The following is an 18540-nucleotide window of genomic DNA, read 5'->3' on the forward strand; positions in this document are numbered from 1 at the left end:
TTTACACTAGGTGACTGTTAGGGGGTGCTGTGTTGAAGCTACAGTTCCTCAATCTTGGCACTCCCTCAATGTAAAAAATATTTAGAAATGCATTTGTCTACATTCATTTTTGGCATATTTATTCTTAGACACCTTAATACTTTTAAATGATAGTGAGCTAAACATACATATTTTCCTTAATGTATAATTGAGATACTGTCCCAACTAAAAAAGAGAGGACAAAATTACATGTATTTAACATTTAGTTGAAATACCAAAATTCTATGGAGGAGTGTCAATACGGCCGACCAGAGGCTTCAAAGTTCTCAATGGCCAATACATAGCATCAGCAATCCAGGGTTTATATACATTGATTTGAACCTGCAATACATGTGTGAACAACCTGCTTATTTTTCTGAATTGTGTTAATACTACAACCCTTACATTTTTCATATACAGTAAAGTTTGTATATTTGTGTGCTGATCATTTCCTAATGCCTATTCACACTTAACAGGATGTATACCTCAGAGCATCTTATCTACAAGCATGGATAGTTAATTGCATCTTTTCATGCTAACCACCTGTCACAGACCTGTAGGTTTATTACACAAGATCTCTGGCAGAATTGACATTTTCTTTAAAATATATTTATTAAACCACATATTATACAAAGGGATAGTTCACCCAAATTACAAAATTAAATTTGTTTCCTTACCCTGTAAGCAGTCTATAGACCAGGTATGACAGCAAAACAATTTCCCTGGCACTGTTAACACATGCTAACATTTGACCATTTGTGGAACAAATCATATTCAAGTCATTGGACCAATATTAGAATAGTTTGTGCATAATTTCCAAATCAGTGCCAGGGAAACTAAACCAAAGCATGGATTGTTGTCACCTTGCCCATAGACTGCTTATAGAGTAAGGAAACCAATGTGTCATTCCCTTTAAGACTATCAATAACCATTGAAATACTACATTCCATTACAAATGCACATTTCCTGTTGCCCCTTCACAAGCACAGTCCATCTCAGCTTCCCAATGAATTGATGGTCCAGTTGGACTACAGTTACACTCTGGGGGGGATATATTGCAGTTTTACTTTTTGATGACTTCCTCTTTCAGTTTTTCTGCCAGATGTTTTCTTTTCTGCAACTTCTTTTTTTCTTCGACAGAGATCTCCTATGAAGAGAACAAAGTGAGTCAAATTCTGAACGGTAGCACCACTGAAATCAAAATGTCATCACTCAAACAGATCACCTTGGGCTGCTTCTCCTGTCCCCCCAAAGGAGAGCTCACAGGCTGGGGTGCATTGACCCTCTCTTCATTTATACTAGCACCACCCCCGTTCATTTTGGGACCATCGTCCTTTGATTGGCAATGCGGCAAAAGAAAATGATAGGGGAATAAAGAGCAGGAGAAAATCCAAACTTCAAAAAGGGAAGAATGTCAAAACGGACAAACCTGAGACTAAATATCAGGGGAAATCAAGAGAAAGGATTGAAACTCACTAAAAACAATGAGACAGGAAGACCAGAGTTGACCCCAGGTGCTATGCAGTCATCAGCCGAGGTGTGCATTATTATCTACCACAAATTAAAGCTGTTACGTGTGTCTTATGGAGGAGTACTACCCATATGTTTACAGGAAGAGACATTATAGAAGAAGGTGTGATGTTACCGGTGTGCTGGGAGTGGGTGCTGGGGTTTCTGGTGTGGCTGGTTTGGGTCTCTGCTCTTTTTTCATGGCCTGAAGCTTGTCCCTCTGCTGCCTCAGGTACAGTGCCCTTTGCTGGAGTTGCTCTTGCTGCTCTGCTGACAACTCCTGAACACACAGAAACACAATCCATCAGTTCTCAGTCTCCCAACAAAACTGGTAATGTAGCATTTCAAGGTTTCCTTTCTATGTACTGTTGCCTGAGTGTTGCTTTTCCCCCACGATCAAGATATCCAGCGGAGGCTTTCATTCAGAGTGATTTATAGTCAGCGCATGACACATGGCATGTATGGTATATGCAGTAGGAGAGACTCACTGTGAATGGCTTGGAGATGCCAGCCTCCTTACGTGCCTCCTCTATCCATCCCTCTGCAGCCTGGCTGCTGCTCCCCTTCTCCCTGGAGACAGCCGGAGGCTCGGTGCCCTTCACTGGAACCCTCACTGCAGGCAGGATCCTTGGCTCTGCACTGTGCCGCTCTGCATCAACACATAACCATCTATTACTCATATACCCTCTGAAGTATATTCAACCTTTTAGCATTCATGTGCTACAGGAAAGGCTTCAAGGGGAACAGAGTAGTGTATACAGAGTCCGTACTATTACCTGATGGCAACTTAGAAAGGGCAGATGTGCTGGTCTTGGCTGGACTTATCTGCCCACCACCAGCTACAGCAGGCTCTTTCCTCTGAGATGAACTGTTCACCTACAGGGAGGGCACAGGGCAGCCATGTCATTGCATCTAGCTGTTCCAGTTCTAATGCCATACTGAGCTTCATAAAGTTCAGGTTGTACAGCTAACAGTTCAGTGCGCACAATCTGCTATTGCATAACTAGGGGGGTTGCATTGCCATTCACCAGTGCGACAGAGGGCTGTTGGCCACCACTGTTCCCCACCTTCGCATGTGCAACATACAAGAGTTGTCACATACCCCACAATAGGTTAATATACAGGCTAAAACACCACATTGTAACGATAATGCAGCAAAAACAGTGTCTTTCTGAGATGACTTTGATTGAAAAAAAACATGATATGTAGCCTATGCAGGGGCTGTAAGCAGCTGGCTGCAGCACTCATCACTGCCCCTTTGATTTGATGCTTAATTACAAGCTTAATTACATGGCTCAGAAGAATACTATAGCTCCCAATACATGAAATAGGACACATTTATCACACTCTGAAGAAAGCAGGCAAAGAGTCATTGGTGTTTATTCTTTTTGTATTACATCACTCCGTTGAGTCAGTATTAGATTCATAACTCACCTTGTTGGTGGTGTTTGTCTGTTGAGTGGAGGCTGTCGTCTGGATGCTGGCTGCTTCTAGAAGTGGCCTATCAGAGCAACTTCTGGACGTGGATCCAATCTCCTCCTCTGACTGCAGTCTCAGAGCCATCTCTTGGTCATATTCATCCTTTGACATCCTGTGCAAACATATAGAGGGAGATATCAGTAGATTAATCCCCTATTCTGGGCCTAGATAGTCACATAACACCGATGATAAGAGAGGTTACTTTACGACAAAGAATGTGTTACTTGTAGTTGAATAAAGGTTGGCCTACTGCCAGTCTTAAACAACATACAGTACATTAACCCACAAAGTACTGAAGTATGAGTGTTATAAAGACACTATAAGGCCCAAAGCTGGCATGAGTCCAAGCTCCTGTCCTTAGTGATCACCTTGCTGCCACTCACCATCATGATCTCTTAATTGAGTTGATTAGCAGCTTAATTCAACAAGGATGAAACTTTCCATCACACAGGATTTGAAGAGCACAAAAATGTTGCAACATTTTCGATGAGCATAGCCGAGAACATAACTTAATATGAGAGCAACATAGGCCAAGTGGTCTCTACACAATCTGTGCTATAAAATAGGCCTCGCTCTTGTGAAGCACATCTCAAAGCTCTGGGTAAACTAGCAATCTAATGCCCCGATTAGACCACTTACAGTCAAAGCATGAAGACGCATCACATAGAACTATAACATGTCCCTCTGAGACTTCAATAAGACAATCAGGACCAAAGAAGGGCAGTTCAATGGTGAGAAATGTCTCAGTCCATGGAGCAAAAACTTTGTGCTATCCAGGAGCATGAGTACAGGACATCAATAAGCTGCTCCCAAACATTTTAAACATCAGGAATTTGAGTTTCATGGTTCATGTGGGATTCAATGACATTATGAAGGGCAGCTCAGAACAGCTGAAGATGGAATTTAAAGAAACTGATTGTGTAACTGCTTGACACCAACAAACGCCCCATAATATCTGGCCCTCTGCCCTCCCTAAATCGTGGCATTGAACATTTCAGCAGACTTTTAGCCCTCCATAACTGGCTCTGAGACTATTGTAGCTCTGTGGGTATAACATTTATTGACAATTTTGATACCTTCTGGAAACAATGCTCATTTTATAAAGAGGATGGTATCCATCCAAATCACGTTTGTTCCTGGATCCTTTCACCGCATTATAAGGCTGCATTGGACACAATTACTTATCAATGACCCCAGCTCAGTTAATCCCTACCATTGTCATAATGCTTCAGCAAATGTACATTATCCCAGGGTCATTGTACTGTAAGTAACCTAATTCATGTCCCTCTAACTGCCCTGACTGTATCTGCTGATCCCACAGCTATATGCAGTAATCATGTGCCTATGGATCAGAGTTATAGTGTTAGCACTGAGGTGGTGTGCCCTAGTAGGAAGTCCACTGTGTGCAGCTCACCCTGCACTAACATACATAGCATGAGTATGTCTACTCTTGCTAAGCTTTCCAGCGAAGAAAACAATCAAGCAGTCCATAAAGTGCTAAAAATAGCCCACTTTAACATACATGTAGCCTAAGAAACAAGGTTCATGAAGTCAATAACTTGCTAGTAACAGATGACATTCATATTCTATCTCTGAAACTAATTTAGATAATACCTTTTATGATAGTGGTAGCAATACATGGTTATAACATCTACAGAATTGCCAATGGCTGCAGTGTTGCGGTCTATATTAAGAACCACATTCCTGTAAAGCTTAGAGAGGATCTCATGTTAAATACTGTTGAAGTAATATGGCTACAGGTTCATCTGCCTCACCTAAAACCCATTCTTGTGGGAAGCTGCTATAGACCACCAAGTGCTAACAGTCAGTATCTGGATAATGTGTGTGAAATGCTTGAGTGTGTGATATCAACAGAGGTATATTTTCTGGGTGATTTCAATATTGACTTTCATCAAGCTGCCCACTCAAGAAACAGCTTCAAACTGTACCCAGTGCCTGCAACCTGGTCAACCTACCAAGGCAGTTACAAAGAGCACAGAAATGAAATCATCAACATGTATTCATCACATCTTTATTAATGCAGCAGTAATTTCCTTTAAAGCAGTATCCAAATCCAACAAAATAGTAGCCATTTCTAGGAAAACCAAAGATCCAAAGGCTGGGCCTATAAAAAAATATATATATTTCTTAAAAGATTTGCCTGAAATGACATACCCAAATCTAATTGCCTGAAGCTCAGGACCTGAAGCAAGGATATGCATATTATACCATTTGAAAGGAAACACTTTTCTAATTTGTGTTAATGTGAAATTAATGTAGGAGAATAACACATCAGATCTGGTAAAATATAGATTTTTTAAATTGTACCATCAGTTTTGAAATGCAAGAGAAAGGCCATAATGTATTATTCCAGCCCAGGCTCAATTTAGATTTTGGCCACTAGTTAGCAGCAGTGTATGTGCAAAGGTTTAGACTGATCAAATGAACCATTGGATTCTTGTTCAAAATGTTGTATCAAGACTGCCCTATGATCAGGGGGACACCGATCCCGTAGATGTTGAGCGGTAATACAACACATTTTGTAGTGATTCTTATGTTGATGACACATTTATGAAATTGCTTATCCCACTTACTAATAAACATACACCCATTAAGAAAATGACAAAAAACTGTTAAATCCCCTTGAAATGATGAGGAATTAAAAAATTGTATGGCTGAGAGGGATGAGGCAAAAGGTATGGCAAATAAGTCTGGCAGCACAACCGATTAGCAAATGTACTACAAATTGAGAAATCATGTGACTAAAGTCAGTAAAAAGAAGAAACTATACTATGAAACAAATACATTATATAAAGAATGATAGTAAAAAGCACCTTAAATGAAATTCATCACAAAACCCACTGATATTGCCAACTACTTTAATAATTTTTTCATTTGCAAGATGAGCAAATTTAGGCATGACATTCCAGCAACAAACGCTGACACTACACATCTGATCAAATTATGAAAGCCAAGGATTGTAATTTTGAATTTCGTAAAGCATGTATTGAAAAGGTGAAAAAATGATTGCTGTCTATCAACAATGACAAGCCACCGGGATCTGACAACTTGGATGGAAAATTACTGAGGATAATAGCAGATGATATTGACAGACCTTTTTGCCATATCTTTCATTTAAGCCTACTAGAAAGAAAGTGTGTGCCCCCAGGCCTGGAGGGATAAAAAAGTAATTCCCCTACATAAGAATAGTAAAGCCCCCTTTACTGGCTCAAATAGCCGACCAAATAGCCTGTTACCCATGCTTATTAAGTTTGTGTTATACTTCAGTGAGGCTTTTTTGACATTATTGATCATAATCTGCTACTGGAAAAACGTATGTGTTATGGCTTTACACCCCCTGTTATATTGTGGATAAAGAGTTACCTGTCTAACAGAACACAGAGGGTGTTCTTTAATGGAAGGATCTCTGACATAATCCAGGTCGAATCAGGAATTCCCCAGGGCAGCTGTCTAGCTGCCCCTTACTTTTGAATTTATTTACTAATGACATGCCACAGGCTTTGAGTAAAGCCAGTGTGTCTATGTATGTGGATGACTCAACACTATACACGTCAGCTACTATAGCGACTGAAATGACTGCAACACTTAACAAAGAGCTGCAGTTAGTTTCAGAATGGGTGGCAAGGAATAGGTTAGTCCTAAATATTTCTAAAACTAAAAGCATTGTACAAATCATTCACTAAACCCTAAACATCAACAAAATCTTATAATAAATAATGGGGAAATTGAGTAAGTTGAGGTGACTAAACTGCTTGGAGTAACCCTGGATTGTAAACTGTCATGGTTAAAACATATTAATACAACAGTAGCTAAGATGGAGAGAAGTCTGTCAATAATAAAGTGCTGCTTCTGCCTAAACAGCACTATCAACAAGGCAGGTCCTATAGGCCCTAGTTTTGTTGTACCTGGACTACTGTTCAGTCATGTGGTCAGGTGCCACAAAGAGGGACTTAGGAAAATTGCAATTGGCTCAGAACAGGGCAGCACAGCTGGCCCTTGGATGTACACAGAGAACTAACATTAATAATATGCATGTCAATCTCTCCTGGCTCAATGTGGAGGAGAGATTGACTTCATCACTACTTGTATTTGTGAGAGGTTGAATGTTGAATGCACTGAGCTGTCTGTTTGAACTAGTAGCACACAGCTCGGACACCCATGCATACCCCAAAAGACATGCTTTTACATGCTTTTCAACCGATCGCTGCCCGCACCTGCCCGCCCGTCCAGCATCACTACTATGGACGGTTCTGACTTAGAATATGTGGACAACTACAAATACCTAGGTGTCTGGTTAGACTGTAAACTCTCCTTCCAGACTCACATTAAGCATCTCCAATTCAAAATTAAATCTAGAATCAGCTTCCTATTTCGCAACAAAGCATCCTTCACTCATGCTGCCAAACATACCCTCGTAAAACTGACCATCCTACCGTTCCTCGACTTTGGCGATGTCATTTACAAAATAGCCTCCAACACTCTACTCAACAAATTGGATGCAGTCTATCACAGTGCCATCCGTTTTGTCACCAAAGCCCCATATACTACCCACCACTGCGACCTGTACGCTCTCCTTGGCTGGCCCTTGCTTCATACACGTCACCAAACCCACTGGCTCCAGGTCATCTACAAGTCTCTGCTAGGTAAAACCCTGCCTTATCTCAGCTCACTGGTCACCATAGCAGCACCCACCCGTAGCACGCGCTCCTGCAGGTATATCTCACTGGTCACCCCCAAAGCCAATTCTTCCTTTGGCCGCCTTTCCTTCCAGTTCTCTGCTGCCAATGACTGGAACGAACTGCAAAAATCACTGAAGCTGGAGACTCATATCCCCCTCACTAGCTTTAAGCACCAGCTGTCAGAGCAGCTCACAGATCACTGCACATAACCCATCCAACTACCTCATCCCAATACTGTATTTATTTATCTCACTCCTTTGCACCCCAGTATCTCTACTTGCACATTCATCTTCTGCACATCTACCGTTCCAGTGTTTAATTGCTATATTGTAATTACTTTGCCACCATGACCTATTTATTGCCTTACCTCCCCTATCCTACCTCATTTGCAAACACTGTATATATACTTTTTCTACTGTATTATTGACTGTATGTTTGTTTATTCCATGTGTAACTCTGTGTTGTTGTATGTGTCGAACTGCTTTGCTTTATCTTGGCCAGGTCGCAGTTGTAAATGAGAACTTGTTCTCAACTAGCCTACCTGGTTAAATAAAGGTGAAAAAAATTTGAAAATGCCACCAGAGGTCTCTTCACAGCCCCCATGTGTGGAACAGACTATGGGAGGCACACAGTACTGCATAGAGCCATGGCTACATGGAACTGTATTCCACATCAGGGTAACTGATGCAAGCAATAGAATCAGATTTTAAAAAATATATGTGTATATATATATATATATATACAAAATACACCTTATTGAACAGCGGGGTCTGTGAAGAGACACAATCACGATAACATACGCACTGCACTATACACACATGTACACATGGATTTTGTGTTGTAGATATGTGATAGGAGAGTAGTGGCCTGAGGGCACACACTTAATGTGTTGTGAATTTATTGTAATGTTTTTAAAATGGTTTAACTGCATTAATTTGGCTGGACCCCAGGAATGGGGATCCATAATAATACAAATACACTGATCCCAAAAGAGGACATTGGATTTGCAACCAGAGCAAACACCAGCACACTGTACAGAACACAAACATCAAAATGGATACTTTTGTAGCCAAGTGCATTAGCATACATAGCATAATGCTTAGAGCCAGGAGTTGTTCATGACCAAATGTCCTGACCAGGAAAGCCTCCAGACCCTGGTTATAGACCATCATTGGAGCTTTTTCAAGGTCTAAGGATGTGCTCAGGAAAAACTATGGGCCCTATGTATGCTCCAATGAGTAAAGAAAACTACACAAAGGCCTACATCATTGATGAGATCCTGATGAAAACACTTTTCCTATAAAATTACATCAATAAATTACAGAGTCACAGTGCATGTATGAGATTGGGTGGAAAGGCCTCAGTTCTATGTCTCTTACTTGAGCACCTCCTGAAGAATCTTCAGCTCCTGCTTCTCCAGCTCACTCATCACATCTGCTCCATCTGTGAGACACTCAGGTAGAGCGCCTACGCACACATTAGAAGAAACGGTTTAATTGGTGTCGTTTTAGAAAGTGTAGGCTCATCAGTACCATAGTGTGTGTGTGAATGTAGAATATAAGCAGGTATGGTAAGCAAGCATTAGGACCTGGGCTGCAAAAATATCAAGTCACTTTCCCATATTTTCTACAGAAATCCCACTTGAAAGACTCAGAGAATCAAGAGAATAATCAGGAAATCCAGAATCCTCCAAACAGGACTTCTGGAAAATCTGGACATTTTTGGAAAGTTATAGGATTCTGTAACCCTAATTGGGAGTTGTGTGACAACTCTGACAAGGCCAATAAGCCTACCATTTCTCTCTTTAATGACACGCAGCGCCTGGAGCTGCAGCTCCATATTCTTCTGTACCATGAGAGCCCTGAACATCTGGAAGTCATCTGTGGCCAGGACAGGATGGAATACAGCCTGTACCAAGGTAGACAGGACAGGAGCAGAAAATAGTTAGGCCTATCTAATAGTAATTAGGATGGACATTGAACAAACAGTCAAAAAGGGGTTAGTAACAAGTTAATAACAAGCACAAATAATTTTTAACATTATCTAACTATTTTGGCTAGATCATGCTTGTACTTTCTACTGCCTCCAGGTGTGCACTCTTGGCAGTTGGCTCGGTCATTGTTACAGTGGGCCAACAGCATGGTTAGGGTTGAAACTAGCTCTCGCTCTCTCTCTCTCTCTCTCTATCACACACACCTGATGTCTTTTTCTGGCCCAGGTAAGTCCCAGAGGGCACCGCTGGATCTGGGACTAAGTAACACTCTCCATCAGGAATAGCTCCCTTGAGCTGTTCCTATATCTCACTAACCCAATTCAGGCCTGGCCCACTAATCCTGTCATAGATCAGGTCTACCTGAATTCCAGAAGCTAACCGTCTCAGGCTCACAAACCAACATCACCAGATGGAGAAACAGAATACATCATTATTATATACTGGAACTATTTCCTATTGTGTATTGTCATGCAGGTCCATACATTCTTTGGCCATGGAGTTGAACATGATGGGACATGCTCCTCAGTCCACGACGAGGAGGAAGCATTTCAAGAAGATCTAGGCTGTAAATTAACTTGAATGTTTTGCAGGAAAGCATTACATACTGACCAGACCGCTCGCGTGTGTGTCCACGCGCATGTTGATTTTGTCCACCCACACCAGACTCGATCAGGACACGCAGGTTGAAATATCACAACGAACTAGTGATGCACCGATATGACATTTTTGGCGGATACCCATATCCGATATTTTCCTTTCAAAAAAAAAAAATACAACTATACCAATATTTACATTTTTTGCGGCCATTTAAGCATTCTAGTACAGTTAAATAGTTAACACACGGACGCAGTGTTCTAAAGCACTGCATCTCAGTGCAAGAGGCGTCACTATAGTCCCTAGTTCGAATCCAGGCTGTATCACATCTGGCCATGATTGGGAGTCCCATAGGCGGCACACAATTGGCCCATCGTCATCCGAGTTTGGCCGGGGTAGGCCGTCATTGTAAATTAACTGACTTGCCTAGTTAAATAAAGGTTACACACGACACTGTTCAAAAAGTTATGCTGTTGGCATTTACGTATGTCCCCATTACCAGTAAAACATAATCAAAACCTATTTCTTTCACTTACTTGATGTGCTGTTTGTTTGTTCATTTGTTCAGTCATTCCATTCTCAACCAGTATTTACATGGAACGCGGTTTGGGTCTTTGCGTGTCAAAAAAGATACATGTCAAATAACACTATTTGACGTGTCAAATATGCTTGTTGACCAATCAGGACCTGAATATGACTGCACGTCACATAATAATTTAACGTGTTCATTCATTTTTTTACGTAGTTATTACACATTACAGTGCTGGTCATAAAGGAAAGCTAGCTAGCTCATGGATGCAAACAATGTTCTTCCCCAAAAACATAGCAAAACGACATAATCTGTTTCAGTAGCTATAGTTATCTAGCTAACTATATAGCTTGGTGTCATCATCTAAAATAACCCTAATTTATAAGACTGTTCTTATTTGCTTAATGGTGGTCGGACCCATCTCTGTAAAGCTAGCCACAATAAGGACTAGCCACAATAGTGGACTTTGCGGTTAGCCTTCTAAATAAAAGTATGTCATTGACAGTGATGCTAATGAATACAAATAGTCGAATTATGCCATAATTGAATAGATCATGCTAAACGAGGTTGGAATGTTGTTATATGAAATCAACAAAAGACAATCATTTGTCAATTTGACAAATCTGTTGAAATCACACTGGATGTATTATACTTTAGAATTGCATTGTGGTCATACAAATTTCACTGTACAGCTTTACCTATGGATTGTGGATCAATGACATGGGGTATCAGAATACTCAGTGACACCCAGAGAACATTAGCGTTGTAGCTCTTATTGCGGGACTCTGAAACAACTGTGAATTGAGCCACATTTATTGTCTACCTATGTGTTTTGAACACTATTCCGGAGGAAAAACAATACTGTGTGGATGTTTTGGAGTCTGATAACTCGGAGGAGGACATTGGAAAAAAAAATAGCTTGAGTAATTGAGTAGAGTGATACCCCATTTAATTGATCCCCAATCCTTAGGTAAAGCTGTACAGTGCAATATGAATGTCAATACACACAATAGGCTGACTGGGGAGGTGATTTCACACAGTCACCGTCCCGCGATAAGAGCTACAATGCTAATATTTGCGTAAACTCTTCACAGTTGTGTTCTGTGGGTGTCACTGAGTAGACTCATACCGCATTTCATTGCTTCACATTCCAACCTTGTTTAACATTATCTAGTCTAAATATGGCATGACTCCACCAATTGTAACCTTCTGCATCACTTTCAAAAAGGTAATTTTATTTTGAAGGCAAACCGCAAATTCCACTAATGTGCCTAATCCTTATTGTGGCTAGCTTCACAACACATAACCCGGTCCAGTCGAGCCTCACTAGCCAGATGAAACTAGCTGGCTGCTTATAACATTAGCCTTTGGCAACAGGGTTAAGTAGCTGGCTAGCTATTTATTTTCATGAACTGCAGTTCAATTTCAATAGGCGAACAACAAGTGGCTACCTAGCTAATAGTTACTCACAAGGATTCCTAAATCATTCCTAAGAATAATGAAAATGACTGCAGTTTCTATTGCTCATTGTTTTCAGGCTCTTTGTATTTGTGCTAGTTACCCCAGAAGTTGCGGTCTAACAAATAATGCTTTATTACCAACGTGGTATTGTAAACACATCGTTCGTGGCCGGTGTGTGCTTGTTTGTAGACGTTTTTGTGCAGCTTTGACAGTGCTACTGATAGTAGTGATGGTGCTTGGCTTGCATATGCAAATTCAGAACACACAACATTCTGTAATAGAACTGTGTTATTTGACATGTTAAATTAAAAGCTTATTTAATGCGTCAAATTTGTCAAATAGTGTTATTTGACGTGTATCTTTGACATGCAATGACCCAAACGGCGTTCCATAGTATGTCGTGAAGCTAATAGCAGTGATGCTATTACCGTGTAACTCCGGTAGGGAAATAGCGCACTTGGTAGTGTGTACCGGTGCTCAACCAGTCGCGAAAGCCAACATCAACCACAAAAGAGAACGGTTGATTGTCAAGGGCAATGAATTCCGTTATCTTGGCATTAATGGATATAGCCTTTGTCTTGTTGTCTTGCTGAAATGTTCATACTCTTTCAAATGACTGCTCGATCCACACAGCAGACATTGTGGGCTAGGTTAGGAATGCTGTGTTGCACGTGTAACACAACATTTTACGTGGCGTCATTACGTCATGTACCAACGTTATAGGTAGCACGTCTGCTTTGACATCGATTTTGCACATCGGCCATTAAACTAGACATCGGGCCGATACCAATGTTGGCATTTTTAGCTAATATCGTCCGATTCCGATATGTTCACCGATATATCGTGCATCCCTACTCTGAACCAACTATATTAATTCGGGGACAAGTTGAAAAGCATTAAACATTTATGGCAATTTAGCTAGTTTGATTTATCTAGCTAATTTGTCCTGAGATATAAACATTGGGTTGTTATTTTACCTGAAATGCACATGGTCCTCTACTCCGACAATTAATCCATAGATAAAAGTGTAAACCAAGTTCGTTTATAGTCATTTCTCTTCCTTCAAGATTATTTTTTGGACTTTATATGGCGGTTGGCAACCAAGGTGCATTACCACTACCAACTGGACTGGAGTGTGGACCTCAGTTCATCTTTTAAAGCACCCATGTGGGTATATGCTCCTAAAAACCAATGAGGAGATGGGAGAGGCGGGATTTGCAAAAAAAAAAGAGTCATAATATTATGTCCCCTCCAGTTCTAAAACCAAAGTTGTGCCCCTGGGTCTACAGGATAAGTGATTATTCTGGCACAAAAAGAAACACTGTAAACATCGTTTGTTTACCTAACACACCAAATGTGCATAACCTAGGCTGGCTTCTAGTGCAAAAAGAATCACGGTTTGAATTTATCTCAGAAACCTGGTAATTGAGTTTGATTGGATATGGCCCAAAGTTACATGTTTAAATAGTAACAATATAATAGGGAGTCCTAAAAAAAAGTAGCATCCCATATTAGGCTACCTCAGTGGCATTTTTAGGGACACTAGCACTGTCCACTACTTCTTCCTGCACTGTGCAATAATAATCCCAAATGACTTGATTAGCTTCCAGTTTAGGTAATCCCTATGAGCAGACCTGAAAATTGACACTTGACTTCATCAGCAAGCAACAATGCCTTTGGGATGTCAAAGAGCTAATCTCTACTGTTAGAGGTGTTAGGTCTGAGACGTCAGGTAGCCTACTGTGTGTAACATTACATTAATAAGTCATCACTAATGAATTCCCTCGCATACAGGAATCATTTAGGGGCCATGGGATGTTCTTCACTGAACCATAACAAATACATAACAGGCTATATGGCGTTAATGGTGCATTAAATGAATCATCATGAGATGGAGGCTATTGAATTATGACCAGATACAGAATATAGCCTGTTCCGTAAGGCCAGAGTCCAAAGTAAGAGACCAAGAGCTGGAAAATCTCCAGCAACCATTGGATGTCATCATCATCATACAAATCCCCTAGATATTGGTCATCACAAGAGGCATGATGGAGCAAGTGACAGAGCAGAGTGGCATTAATCTTGTATCTAAAAATATGCCTTATATTAAAAAGACAACTCTCCTACTGTGCAATTGTTTGTAGAGGTTCTGTTATCTGAAACCATTTGCATTGTAAAACTGCACACTCATCTAAATCTACGTATCTTGCGTATTTGTGGCAGCGTATGAAAAAGATGAGAATCTGTCTCCTCACCACGCGCTCTCACCACTGGCGTCCCCCAGGGCTCTGTTCTAGGCCCTCTCCTATTCTCGCTATACACCAAGTCACTTGGCTCTGTCATAACCTCACATGGTCTCTCCTATCATTGCTATGCAGACGACACACAATTAATCTTCTCCTTTCCCCCTTCTGATGACCAGGTGGCGAATCGCATCTCTGCATGTCTGGCAGACATATCAGTGTGGATGACGGATCACCACCTCAAGCTGAACCTCGGCAAGACGGAGCTGCTCTTCCTCCCGGGGAAGGACTGCCCGTTCCATGATCTTGCCATCACGGTTGACAACTCCATTGTGTCCTCCTCCCAGAGCGCTAAGAACCTTGGCGTGATCCTGGACAACACCCTGTCGTTCTCAACTAACATCAAGGCGGTGGCCCGTTCTTGTAGGTTCATGCTCTACAACATCCGCAGAGTACGACCCTGCCTCACACAGGAAGCAGCGCAGGTCCTAATCCAGGCACTTGTCATCTCCCGTCTGGATTACTGCAACTCGCTGTTGGCTGGGCTCCCTGCCTGTGCCATTAAACCCCTACAACTCATCCAGAACGCCGCAGCCCGTCTGGTGTTCAACCTTCCCAAGTTCTCTCACGTCACCCCGCTCCTCCGCTCTCTCCACTGGCTTCCAGTTGAAGCTCGCATCCGCTACAAGACCATGGTGCTTGCCTACGGAGCTGTGAGGGGAACGGCACCTCAGTACCTCCAGGCTCTGATCAGGCCCTACACCCAAACAAGGGCACTGCGTTCATCCACCTCTGACCTGCTCGCCTCCCTACCACTGAGGAAGTACAGTTCCCGCGCAGCCCAGTCAAAACTGTTCGCTGCTCTGGCCCCCCAATGGTGGAACAAACTCCCTCACGACGCCAGGACAGCGGAGTCAATCACCACCTTCCGGAGACACCTGAAACCCCACCTCTTTCAGGAATACCTAGGATAGGATAAAGTAATCCTTCTCACCCCCCTTAAAAGATTTAGATGCACTATTGTAAAGTGGCTGTTCCACTGGATGTCTTAAGGTGAACGCACCAATTTTGTAAGTCGCTCTGGATAAGAGCGTCTGCTAAATGACTTAAATGTTAAATGTAAATGTAATGATTATCGCGCTTACCTGTAAGGTTTTGGACTTGGCGAAAGGAGAGGAGCATGCCTCCAAAAACTGCTGCTCATTGATGCCAACCTCTTGCATGTAGGTTTCTAACAACTTCTCCACCTGAAAATAAATGTGGCTACTTGCATCACTGTTTTCCAAAGACAAAACATGTGATGTTAAGACACTGAAAAGCTAACTCATCCATTTCACATTTTGATTTAGGTCTACTTGGAATTGTAGATCAAAAAATATTTATATTTAAGATGCATGTGTAACGTTAAATAATCAAAATAAGAAAACTTGCACAATAACCCAATGCATATTAATGTTGCAAGCCATTCTAAAAGACTAGCTACTCACCAAATGCTTGTACTGCTGATGAATATCTGTATAAGTCAATTTATTCTCATCTTCGTCGTCAAAAACTGAAATAAAATCAAAATTGGTGAACTATGCATAATCTCAATTAAACAACTAGGGGGACACTACCGACATTATGTATTCCTGATTTGCAGCTGTGTTTTTTAATCCATCATCATAAACAATACCAACAAACATCACATTTTCATGTGTGCCTATCTAACATCGGATTACAAAAGTTAGGTTATATAATATATTAGGTTATATATACAGAATATATCTACACAAACATATAAATATATGTACGCACACACATACATACATAATTAAATGTATAGAAATGCAATTAATAGAACGGACAAATAATTGTCTTAAATTGGGACTCACATTCTATTCCTATGCATTTTATCCTATCCAATATGCAAAATCCTGATAATTTTTGAAAAACTGGCCTCTGGCACAGGGAAATTTGGCAACTGAGGTGATTGTTATTTTGGTTAAGCACCGTTGTTGCTACAGTGTGACAGTTCCACAAGCGAGTGGCTTAAATGAATGGTAACTAACTAGCGTGAGCCAGGCAGATTAGCTAGCTAGCTAGCTAGCTAACTAGCTAGCTTCTTTGCATCAAAGTACTAATTTATAATTTCCAATAATTGGATTGATGTCACTCAAACATGTGAAGCACTGATGCATTCCAAACAATGTAAACAACTGGGGTGTATTCAGTCTGTGCCAAAACAGTTCTTAAATAGATGCAAATTAAACAAAACAGGGCGGGACCTATCTGAATTTGTCATATAGAAACAAATGTTATGGTCTATTTGCTTCTGTTTGGTTCTTAAAATGGTAAACGGTTTCAGTAATGAATACACACCCGAACTGGGGTATAATCCAATGATATTTATAAACCCTGGATTGCTGATTCTATGTATTGGCCAAGGAGAGGCTTTGAAGCCACCGATCGGCCATATTGGCATTCCCAAGAAGAAGCAGTTCTCCATAGGAACGAAGGGAATTGTACAGTATTTCAATTAAAGGACACAAATCACATGTATTTTTTGTTGTAGTGGGGACAGTAACATTAGAACTTTCAAAAAAATCCTACTTTAAGGATAATGTTTTTATGGATTTGTATTTATGTTTAGCTTATATAAAAGTATTTAAAAGTATGCATTATGGTGTCTGTAATAAAATACGTGGCAAAACAACTGTATACATTAATAAATGCATTTATATAGCTTCCAAAATATATATTTTTAAATTAGGGGAGTGCCAAAATGAGGCACCGTGGCTTCAAACAGCACCCCATGTCAGCCATCTAATATGTATATAAAATATTGGTGTAATCATTATTCCAACACTTCAATTAAACTATTGAACAAAGCACGCCATTCCATGATTTCAATAAATAAATATATATATATATATATATATATATATATATATATTCTCCACCCTGATTCAGAATATACTATTTTCATTGTCCATGGCACGCTTGATTGGTTCAATAGCTATTGAGGAGAAAACCCGAATATCCAATCTAACCGAACCGTGTACCTAACGTTACCAGCTCTCTGAAAAATCGGGTAAACAATACTTTCCAGTGGATATGTTTTCTTAAAGGACAAACTGCACTGACAACCAGTAGAATAAGTTGAAATGTAATTTGATTAAACATTCTGGCGTGTAAGGAACATTTACACGATGTATCGGGCTGTATAGCTAAATGTACCAATTAAATGTAGTGTTACAGACTGATTAAGAGAGTAAAATCTAACAACAGTTAACGTTAGCTAGCTAAAGTACTCAGAAAAGCCTGCTAACGTTAAGTTAGCTGGCTAGCTAGCTAACTCGGGTGCAAAGCATTGATTATAGCATGTGTAATCCCGGTCCTATAAACCGTTTAACAATTTCCCTTATCGTAAAAAATATATATAAAATAAATGGCCTTACCTGTACATTTGCTTTCCATGAAGTCCGTAACTGGTATGACCCATTCGGGACTTGACAAATATCCAGCGATGCTCTCCACAACCCACTCGCTATCCTCAGCCATGTTGGCTAATAAATAACACCCTATAATGTTCTTCAGGCGAGGAAGTTTAGCCCTGAAATTGTACAACAATGCACAAGTGAAGTCTAAGGATCCATACATTTGTTGAGATCTAGCTAGCAAGCTAGTCCATTGTTATTATCCCTCTCCGTAACATGCTTTGGTAGCTGCATAAAATCTGAAAAAGCGCACTCATGAATTTCGAAAGGGTTGACACCAAATCGGTCCCGGTTCCTATGGTGACCGATTACGTTCTACAAGTAGAACGTAGTCGGTCAAGTGAGAGCAGTGGGAGTGTGGATTTGACAAGGTTCGAAGAGAGAATGAAAGGGGTTTTCACAAGAAAAGTGTGTATATTGTTCTATTCTATTGTTGACACTTAAGTCTTATACATGACACTGATTATTTTTGACCAAAATGTGAATTTCTGTTCATATAATTTCTGGGATATTTTTTTCTCCCATCAGTCACACC

General features: G+C 40.6%; 1 protein-coding gene across 3 annotated transcripts; it reads right to left on the minus strand.

Moving 5' to 3' along the window:
• Positions 1 to 605: 605 nt before the first annotated feature.
• Positions 606 to 18329, minus strand: LOC115113156 (cilia- and flagella-associated protein 36-like). 3 transcript variants are annotated; one of them, XM_029640462.2, is made up of 12 exons: positions 17967 to 18106; positions 16014 to 16078; positions 15672 to 15773; positions 9500 to 9614; positions 9086 to 9173; positions 2962 to 3118; positions 2304 to 2403; positions 2016 to 2176; positions 1664 to 1807; positions 1495 to 1569; positions 1244 to 1351; positions 606 to 1165 (listed from the first exon to the last, which is right to left on the minus strand). In XM_029640462.2, exons 1-12 carry the CDS (start codon positions 18067 to 18069, stop codon positions 1082 to 1084), a joined length of 1302 nt encoding a protein of 433 aa, XP_029496322.2. In that variant the 5' UTR covers positions 18070 to 18106; the 3' UTR covers positions 606 to 1081. The 3 variants fall into 3 exon arrangements, with proteins under 3 accessions (XP_029496322.2, XP_029496323.1, XP_029496324.1); XM_029640463.2 differs by lacking the exon at positions 1495 to 1569 and having other exon boundaries at positions 17967 to 18329; XM_029640464.2 differs by lacking the exons at positions 1244 to 1351; positions 1495 to 1569 and having other exon boundaries at positions 17967 to 18326.
• Positions 18330 to 18540: the final 211 nt, after the last annotated feature.

The sequence above is a fragment of the Oncorhynchus nerka genome, linkage group LG28, assembly GCF_034236695.1.
Source record: "Oncorhynchus nerka isolate Pitt River linkage group LG28, Oner_Uvic_2.0, whole genome shotgun sequence".
Lineage (NCBI taxonomy): Eukaryota > Metazoa > Chordata > Actinopteri > Salmoniformes > Salmonidae > Oncorhynchus > Oncorhynchus nerka.

What these genes read in the sequence shown, in the direction of transcription:
- LOC115113156 (XM_029640463.2), bottom strand. Translation starts at nt 18,168, where the DNA reads ATGTATGGATCCTTAGACTTCACTTGTGCATTGTTGTACAATTTCAGG. An exon ending in CCAAGTCCAAAACCTTACAG is followed by an intron (nt 9,615 to 15,671) that starts GTAAGCGCGATA and finishes ACCTTGGTACAG; the next exon opens with GCTGTATTCCATCCTGTCCT. An exon ending in TGTCATTAAAGAGAGAAATG is followed by an intron (nt 9,174 to 9,499) that starts GTAGGCTTATTG and finishes ATGTGTGCGTAG; the next exon opens with GCGCTCTACCTGAGTGTCTC.